Source organism: Oryx dammah, unplaced genomic scaffold (assembly GCF_014754425.2).
Source record: "Oryx dammah isolate SB20612 unplaced genomic scaffold, SCBI_Odam_1.1 HiC_scaffold_21, whole genome shotgun sequence".
Classification (NCBI taxonomy): Eukaryota; Metazoa; Chordata; class Mammalia; order Artiodactyla; family Bovidae; genus Oryx; species Oryx dammah.
In genome coordinates this window covers 28,626,074-28,635,837 of record NW_024070205.1, presented here as the reverse complement: position 1 = coordinate 28,635,837, position 9,764 = coordinate 28,626,074, and the positions used below count along the sequence as shown (strand labels likewise).

General features: G+C 51.5%; 1 protein-coding gene across 1 annotated transcript; it reads right to left on the bottom strand.

Annotated features, from left to right (window-relative positions):
- Positions 1-2,928: 2,928 nt before the first annotated feature.
- On the bottom strand, positions 2,929-9,301 carry CTRC (chymotrypsin C). Its single transcript, XM_040263992.1, has 8 exons — positions 9,203-9,301; positions 7,671-7,762; positions 7,473-7,570; positions 6,479-6,604; positions 5,473-5,609; positions 4,537-4,682; positions 3,510-3,662; positions 2,929-3,005 (listed from the first exon to the last, which is right to left on the bottom strand). Exons 1-8 carry the CDS (start codon positions 9,240-9,242, stop codon positions 2,991-2,993), a joined length of 807 nt encoding a protein of 268 aa, XP_040119926.1. The 5' UTR covers positions 9,243-9,301; the 3' UTR covers positions 2,929-2,990.
- Between the last annotated feature and the right edge of the window lie 463 nt (positions 9,302-9,764).

Sequence of the window (9,764 nt, the reverse complement as noted above, 5' to 3'; positions counted from 1 at the left end):
TTTTACAGATGGGGAAACTGAGTCTCAGAGAGGTTAGGTGACTCAGCTGCTGTCACTGCTTGTTAGCCAATAAATATCCTCCTTTCTGCTCTGCCATATTTCATGCTATTAATTTGTGTCTTAGATAATGTGAGGGTATGAGAGACTTCCAGGATGGCTCTGATTCTTCACCTCTCACTTTATCCATGCCATTTGCCTTGCAGGTTTGCAATGGCCTTCTGGGAGGAGGATGAGAGCCCTGTGGAGCTGAGCTTCCCCAGTTAAACCCAGACTTGACCCCTAAACATATGAGTGTTTCCAGCCCAAATCGACAGTTAGCCAAAATAAGCCACCTAACTGACTCCCAGCTGAACCCAAGTGTGTGAGCAATAAATACCTGTCTTTGGATGCTACTGAGAGTTTGTGGTTGGTTGCTATGCAGCACTATTAATTATGCCGGAAGTAGCTGATACAGCTGGTGAAGGCCTTTGTGAACATCTGTGAGCAATAACTCTCTCCTCAGGTTTCTATTTGAGTTCTAAATTGCCAGTTTTGCTCAGGATTGTCAGCACACTCACAGCCTCCACCCGTCCCTGGCATGGCCTTTAGAGGAATCTGTGTGAGAGAATCCTTGAGAGTTGGGGATTAATGGCAGAATAACATGGTTGTTAGTCACACAGGCTCTGGAGTCAGACCACCTGAGTTTAAGTCCTGGTGCCCCATTACTAGCTGTGTGACCTTCGATGAGTTTTTAAACCCCCCTCTGAGCCTCAGTTAGCTCATCTGTAAAGGGGGATAATTATCAAGGTTGTCAAGATTATTGTATAAATGAGGTCAAGTATGTGCAGCTCTTGGATGGTACCAGGACCATTGGTCGTCCTATCCATGTTCCGTGCCTTATGCTGTAGCAGAAATTGCTGCCTCGAGATCCTTCCGAGCAGTCACCGTGACTTTGCTTATGCCCTTCCCTTAGCCAGGAAAGTAGTGACCCCTTATGATATCCCCAAGAGTGTCAGTTAGGTGTGTGCTGAGCTGCAAGTTATGGAAAACCTGACTGCAGTGTTTAAAACAAATGCAGATTTATTTTTTCCCACAAAACTTGATATTCAGAAAATGGTTGCTGGCATCAGATCTGCAGCTTGATGATATATGAATTCATATCTCTGTAATTCTCTTGGCCACAAGATGGCTGCTTTAGCTCCAGGTATCACATCCACATTCATATTCATCACAGGGCAGTAGAGCTTGGTGATCCAGAGCATGGGCTCTGGAGCCAGATTAACAAAGTCTGGATCCCAGCTCCGTCACCTTCTGGTTAAATCACCTTGGGAAGTCATGAAATATCTCTAGCCTCAGTTTTTTCATCTGTGAAATGGGGATGATATTAATAGACTATATCTTAGGATTGTTTTGGGGATTAAGTGAGGTAATACATGTAAAGCCTGTAGAACAGTGCCTGGCACATAGCAAGTATTCAGTACATGTTAGTTATTACTTCATTATTATAATTGTAAGGGACTTGGGGACAAATAGTATTAATGTTTAGCACATCTATCTTCCAATATAGAGACAACTACAAAAGAAGGAGGTCAAGCAGGACCAAGGGGCCCTTGGGTCAAGCAACTAGCAACATCTTCTGTGCTTGGAAATGTCTGTTCAAATGTGAAGACTCAGCCTGGGGTATCACCGCCTCTAGGAAGGTGTCCTGGACTCCTCTCACCAACTGACACTGGTTTAAGTGTCCCTTAGCTGTGCTCCTGGACTGTATTCCTACCTTCACACTTATACAGTGACCTCAGTGATCTGTTTATGGGTCTGTCTCCTGCAGAACAGTGGTCTTGTTTGGACTCTCCCTGGATTCCCAGGGCTGAGTTGGTGCTGGGCTTCTTGTAGCCTCCATTGCTTGTTGAGTAAATACTTTTTGAGAATGAGCTTGGCATTGTGGGAGGACATGGTCCCCACCTCCAGGAACCAAAGTCTGGTGGGGAAACTGGGCAACTCATTGACCAACCAGAGGTAGTCCTAGTTGAAGGTTTTCCTAGGAAGACTTTAGAGGTTGGGGTGGGGGCACCTCCCTCCTAGATCAGCCCTGGACTAGGAGCCCTGGCGATCCTCAGGAGTGCCCTAAACTAGGGACACTGCGGTCAGGGATCAGGGGCCCCACGTGGACCACCTCACTGGACACTGGGCCCTCGCCTTTCTGGCCCCACATGCCCTCCAGGTGGCCTCAGGACCGGAGAAGCCTGAGCTGAGCCTCTTGTTTGCGCATTACGGGTCGTTTCTTCCTGTGACTTGGCCCAACTTCTTCCTTTTCTGGGCCTCAGTTTCCCTGCCTGTCTAGTGCAGTGCAAGCTTGCCCACCTCTGACCTGCTGTGACTACATGTGGAAGCCACTGCTGTTTGACCAGGGTGTGGTGGTTCACAGCTTATGAGATGTGTGTGTGTGGTGGGGGGTGGGGTGCAAATCTCACGTCCCCTCAGGCACCAGGTTGCCTCCTGGGATCGCCTCCTCCCCCAGCGCCTCCAACAGCTCCCCCTCAAGGCCAAACCAGCCTGAATGAGGCGGCCTGTCTTTCCATCCTTGGTGTGGAAGGGGCAGCTCCCAGAGAGCTTCCGAACCCTCAGGGGACATGAGAATCAAGAATGAAGGCAGGGGACTTCCTTGGTGGTCCAGGAGCTAAGAATCTGAGCTTCCAATGCAGGGGTCCCAGGTTCAATCCCTGGTCAGGGAACTAGATCCCACATTCTGCAACTAAGTGTTCAAGTGCTGTAATTAAGACCCAGTGCAGCCAACAACTCACTCCAGTGTTCTTGCCTGGAGAATCCCAGGGACACGGGAGCCTGGTGGGCTGCCGTCTATGGGGTCGCTCGGACACGACTGAAGTGACTTAGCAGCAGCAGCAGCAGCCAAATAAATAAATTAAAAAAAAAAAAAAGAAAGCAGTCAGCTTGAGGGGGAGAGAGGTTTATTGTGGTTGTTGGGATTTGTGGCCTGGGCTCCTGGGGATGAATCACAGCTGCAGTTTCTGGAGAAGCAGAGAACAGTGAGGGACTCAGGGTGGCATGAGTCTCAGCCAGGAGGGAAGGAACAAGGGCACACAGCAGGTAGTACCAGGCCTTAACGAGCCAGGCTTGCCTCTGCCCCCAGGGTTGGCCCCCTCGGCACTTCCCACTACCGTGCAAGTGGGCTCAGGACACTGCCTGCTCCCAAAGTGACCCCCTGTCCCTCCTCAAAAGATAGATGTTCATCCATGCCACCCCCTCTCCTGTGTTGGGGCCATATTTCACCTTTGGGAGCCCTGGTGGGGAGCCTAGGGTTGGGACAGAAGTGTTGGCTGAAGCAAATGGATTAAAGGGTTGGGGAGTCAATGGCCATTTCCTTTACTGCACCCGACTCAAGGCTGCATGCAGTAAACACTCAATACTTCTTGAGCAGGTGAATGAAGGAATGAGTAGAGGAACAAGTGAAGGAAGGGCAAGTGAGGGTGAGGGGCGGGCAGTGAGGAAGGAGGCCTGGGAGGTGCACCCACCTTGTTGATCCAGTCGATGTAGGCAGACACACGGGTGAAGACCGTTGGCTTTTTGAGGGTGTTGCAGCCCAGCCCGGAGCCGAAGCTGACAATGCCTCGCACATCCCAGTTGCCGTTCTCGGCTTGGCAGTTCAGGGGGCCGCCCGAGTCCCCCTGCAGCAGATGGGGTGGGTGTCAGAGGAAGGTTTGGGCCACAGCGGGGTGGGATGGGGTGGTCAGAGTGGGGCAAGTGAGTTGGCCTCTCTGCCTTGGTACCTCCTGTTTTGGCCTCAGCTTGTCCATAGTGAGGGAGGCAGAGAAGATATGGTTTGGGAGTGACTTGACCTTTATCCTAGGGGAGCCCTAAAGTATCAGATTAAGTCTTGGTTTGTTGTGTGATCTTGGGATGATGAGAACCCTCTCTGTGCCTCAGTGTCCCATGCCTGTGTCTGAGCTGCCCAGAGAGGCGAAGATGCTGGGAGTTGTGTAGGGGACCCTGGAAAGTGAGGGAAGTGGAAATGGGGAAAGGGTCCTGTGTTTAAAAATGGGACAGTCTCTGATTTCCCTGGAGGCTTCTTGCTTCTGTGTCAGATTCCCTGAATGCTCTGTCTCCCTGGACCGACGGAGTTGACAGTATGATGGAACGTGTGCCCAGACTTGAATGAAGTCTCTTCTACACGCGTCAGACTCATTTAGTCCTCACAGCAGCCCTGTGCTTACTGTTGCTCCATTTTATAATGGGGAAACTGAGGTTCGGAGAGGTTGAATGGCCTGCCCAAGGCTATGCAGCTGTGAAGGGGTGGGGCTGGGACTTGGATCCGGAGACTGACTTTCAGCTTTCCTGCTCTGGCTGTAGTTCTGGTGGGGGAGGGGCAGGGGGACAGTGACAAGCTTTTCCTAAGTCCCCTGAGCCCACCGGGACTCAGTCTCCCCACCAGGGAGAGGGTTCCTTGTGGGGTCTCCCCACTTCTCACTCCTTTGCTCTCCTCCCTGCCCCTAGCACTCGGCCATCTGCATTAGGGCTGGGGTGCAGAGTCTGGACACTCACGTTGCAGGCTGAGATGACTCCGTCACCCCCGGCACAGACCATGGTTTCCTTCACTGTGGTGCCCCACCAGTCTCTCTGGGAGCATGTGGCATAATCCACCACGGGCTGCAGGCCCTGCTGCAGCTCGGCGGCAATGGGGCCGTCGGCTGGAGAGAGAATGGGTGGTGACTGGGCAGGCAGCCCAGGCAGCCCTGGCCCCAGGCCTTCAGGGAACAGAGGGCTAAATGGGGCTGGGCCAGGCCAGGCAAGTTCTGGCAAGACTTTAAGGGACATACTCACATGCCTTTTATTGAGAGGCAAGACTCTGAGCCAATGGTCCCAAACTGGGTTAGAGACCCTTCAAAGGGTCGGAAGGGTAAAACCAACCCATAGAAAACCCTCAAGAAATAACTACCATTTATTTTTAATTTATGTTCTGGGGTTTTAATTGTCAATGGTTTCCTTGTAGTTCTCTACCTTTGGAGTCACACGTTAAAAGATTTATCTCAGCCCCCAATTTTCCAAGTACTGATCTCCATTTTCCTCTAAGTCTTCTGTAGGTTCATTTATTTGCATTTAACCTTTAAATTCAGCTGGAATTTACTTGAGAATTCCATTCACTGGAATATACTTGGTATATGATCTAATCTCCTACACCAAAATGGTTAGTTTCATTGATTCAGTAGTCACTTACATGGCACTTAGTAGATGTCCAGCCCTGTTCTAAGTCCTTGACAAATTTTAGTCCATTTAATCCTTATAGCATCCCTTATATGCACTTGGCGTGTCTGGCACATGGCATGTGCTTAATAAATATTAGCCATCATTACACAGTTTAAGAAGGTGTGAAAATGTTAAGGCAGAAAGGAAGCTGGTGGGCAAATGTGGGTGGCATGCTTACTGTGGGAGCCGCTTCCTCCAGGAAGACGCTCAGGATTTGCCAGGGGCTATACTCACTGTAGAGACGGCCCCAGCCAGTGACGAAGCAGGGGTAGTCCTGAGGCAGCAAGGAGCCCTCCTCTGGCAGGCAGGCCACCTGGATCGTGTCACTCAGTTCCACAGTCTCTGCCAGCTTGATAAGGGCAATGTCATTGCTGGAATCCAAAGTGGAGGTGGTGAATGACAGGAGGGCCTGGTGCACCAAGCAAATGCCAAGAGGCCTGGCCTGGGAGTTGGGAGTCAGGCCAAGGGTGACCAGGGCTCCTCTGCACACATCCCGGACTGCCAGGTTTTACTGGTGGACAGAGATGCTGGGGAACGAAAGATCTGCTTTCTAATCCCGTCACCCACCCTGCAGGTGTAGCTCCTTCCCCTACTTGTGTCTTCACATCACGACAGCCTTAGCAGAGAAGTGCCAAGAGCAGAAGCCTTCTGAGCCACTGTAATTGAACCACCGTATCAGCCGAAATTAAGCTAAAGCAAACTGGAAATTACGACTGTAAAAATACTTGCAGATTCCACTTTGAATGTTTCCGTGTCACCCGAATGAAAGCGGACAACCCTAGGTAGACTTGGTTTGGTTTGTGGTTCTGCCACTTAGTGGGCTGTGTGACCTGAGACACATTCCTTAACCTCTCTGATCCTCGCGTTCTTGTCTCAGGCTGTTGTGAGGATTAAATAAGAGATGGCATGTAAAGTGCTTATTGCAATGCGGGCAGGCACGCAGTGAGCATCAATAATGGGGAGTGCTGGCTCATCCCCTGGCTGACAGACTTCAGGTAACATACCATGGGGGCCCCGGGATTCTTATTCCACGTGTACTTTCTGGAGCCCCTTGGTCAATGATGGGAATGGGAGGGGTGTCCGTCTCCTCTTAGCATTTTGCTATTTTGTGTAAAGTCATCATCTGCGGGCAGTTCAGGGTGAGGACGGGGCCCAGGGACAAGCTCTGTCTCCAGCTCAGGGACCTCCTCTTCTTCTGAGCTGCCCCTAGGGGGCGTGTGATGGCTAGCTGGGTACTCACCGAACTAGGAAGGAGTTCCACTTTTCGTGGACAAAGATGGTGTCCACACCCACATAGAGGGAGCCTGCCTCATCCTCCACCTCCAGGTTGTTCTTCCCCAGGGCCACGCGGTAGGTCAGGGTGTTGCTGGACAGAGCAAGGGGGCCATGTCAGGGTCCTGCCCCCACTGGTCGGCAGGGTAGAGAGGGACGTTGGGGCTCTGGTAATGCAGCTTCGGGGTCATTGTGGGACTCATTTGGGGGAAGGCACGTTTCACCCCATTGACCCTTCCTAGGGCACGGGGTAAGGACCCTGGTCTTGGAGTCAAGTCCGTTCTAACTGCTGGGTGGGCAGGCTCGGGCCTCAATTCCTCTCCTGTAAGGTGGAGATAATCTTAAAACTCACCTGCCAGGGATGCTGTGAGGATGAACTAGTCCACACTGCTGCTGGCCTGCACTATCTCACCTGTATTCCCCTCTAGCCACCTCCTCCTCTCCCCTCACACAATCCACTCCTACCACACTGGCTTCCACTTTATTTCTCAAACATACCAAATGGACTCCCTCCTTTGGACCTTTGCATCGGCTCTTCCCTCCATCTGTGACACCTTACTTCCAGACCAGAGATTTCTTCCTTTATTTTCTTCAGATCTTGACTCAAGCATCCCCTTTTCAGAGAGCTCTTCCCGGGGTCATGTCATTTAAAATCGAACCCCTCCTACTTCTTATCCTCTTGCTGCGTCTTTGTTTTTCTTCACTACCACTTATTTTGTTACATATTTACTTGTTGGATGGCCTGTCACTGTCTTCCATTAGAATGTAATAAGCTCCTTGAGAGCACAAACTGCATTTTTACTCCCACGTTCCCTGGCACATAGTAGGCGCTCACTAAATACTTGTTGAATGAATAAATGGACAACTGAGTTACTGGATATGCGTAGCCTGCTTGTCCCCGTGTCTGGAGTGTGTGCCCTGGAAGGGCAGCGGGCGGGGTGTCTGGGTGGCTTCTGGCTCACCTGATGCAGTGGGCAGCTGTGAGCACGTGGCTGGGGCTGATCAGGGTGCCGCCACAGGTGTGCCTCCACGTGCCATCCCTGAGGTACTGGAGGGAGATCTGCGGGGGAGAATGTGGAAGGACGCCGTGTCAGCCCCTAGGGGCCCACTCCCCATGCCCCTCTCCACCCTGCCTCCCACACCCGCTGCAGTGAGCTTACCTGCCAGGGCCAGCTGTGGGGAATGGCGTCCTCTCCTCCCACCACGCGGGCTGATAGGTTGGGCTGGAAGATGGGGACCCCGCAGCTGGAGGCTGGGGAGACAGGAGAGGGAGAGCACAGGTGAATGTGGCTGGTATCTCATTGAGGAAGGGACAGGTGGAAAGAGCACACATTTAGGGACTAGGCAGACTTGGGTTTGAATTTTCCTGTAAGACTTTGGGGAAGCCATTGAGTTTGCTGGGCCTCAACTTCCCTTTCTGTGAAATGGGTAGAATAGCACTAACCTGGTAAGTTTGTCCTAAGAACTAAATGATGCATATGAAGAGTTGAGCAAAAGATCTGGTATAGAGTGAAAGTTAAATCACTGAAGGAAACACCAAGGTAGGCTGGCTTGGTGTGAGTGCCCAGGTACACCTGGGTTCTCCATCCTTACCCTGCTGTCCCTTTTGAGGCTACAGCGTGGCGGGGATGTGTGAACATGGAACCCACAGAATTCCAGATTGTCTTAGCTGTGGAAAGGTCAAGAGCAAGTGCTGGGCATACTCGGACTCAAATTCTGCCTCCACCACTAACCAGCCATGTGATCTTGAAGAAGATACTGAACTTCACTGTGCCTCAGGGTCCTCATCTGTAAAATGGGTCTATATTAATAGACCCTGCCTCTCAAGGTTGATGGAAAATCAAATTGGCTCCTGAATGTCGAGGGCTTAGCAGAGCGTTTGGCACAGAGTAAGCATGCAATACACAGGAGCAGCTATTGTTATTATTACTACTGTTGTTATCAACTGGAGGACTCTTAATGAAGTGCTCTTATTTGCCAAAAGAGCCAGTGAGCTTCAGAGAGGTGATATGGCTTGTTTAGGTCCTGCTGAGAGAGAGTGACATTCGAGTCACGTTCCTTGACTCTCAATCTGGGAGAAGGCTGCCAACACAGGAAGCTGCCATCCTCTGTGCCAACACAGAATCCCCAAAGGAGAGATGCTGATCCCAGGAAAGGTAGGCCCCGAAATTGTTTAATTGCTAAATGGTGTCCAGCTCTTTTGCAGCCCCATGGACTGTAGCCTACCTGGCTTCTCTGTCCATGGGATTTCCCAAGCAGGAATACTGGAATGGGTTGCAATTTCCTTTTCCAGGGGCTCTTCCCAACCCAGGGATTGGACCTGGGTCTCCTGCATTGGCAGGTGGGTTCTTTACCACTGAGCCAGCTGGGAAGACCAGACCCCCCGATGGTCCCCGGGGTGCCCGGGGATGAGGCAGCTTCTGTTCCCCCAGGCTGATGCTACATCTTTCTGCACCTCATTGCTCATCCTCAACCTGGGGAGGTCAGATCATCAGCCCTGTTTCGCAGATACAGAAGCAGAGTTGCCCAGCAGGCAAATAGCTCATTTGACACAGCTGATCAGTAGTAACTGGACCCACACTGGACCCCAAAGCTCCTTTCCCAAAGCCCTGGAGAGCAGAGGGCCCCTGCCGCTATCCTTGTCCAAGCTCACAGCCTGATGGCTGCAGCTGGTCACGGAGCCTCAGCTTACCGTAGGCCAGGAGCGTGGTGAAGACCGTGATGCCCAACATGTTGTGAATGCTTAGAATCAGGTGAATGTTGCGGTGGCCAGGGCAGCACTTATAGGCAGGTGGGGGTGGGCCCACCTCATCAAGGCCGAGCCACCACTTGGAAGAAACCTGTTCTGCCGAGGCCTTTTCCCTGACCTTGGGTGGTTACTGTTTAATTTGGGCAGAGATGGAGCTGGCTTGGAGGCATGGATTTCCCAAATATCCAGACAGAGCCAACTCTTGCATTTGCAGGTATGGGGGCCCCATCACACTGCTTGGCCTGACTCATTCTTTTTAGCTGTCCTTTACTAGGCACCTACTCTGTGCTGGTTGCCATGCTCAGTAACTCTTGCAGTCCCTTAATTCTCCCAACAACATGCAGTAGATTCTCTTGTCTGCTGATTAAATGTGACAAAGCTGAGACTCAGAGGGTCAGTGACCATCCAGGGTCACACAGCTAGCTGTACAACAGGGTTTGAAGTCAGCCTTTCAGATGTCAGCCTAGGGCCCAAAACTGCTATGATGCACTGCTTCCTTCTCTGT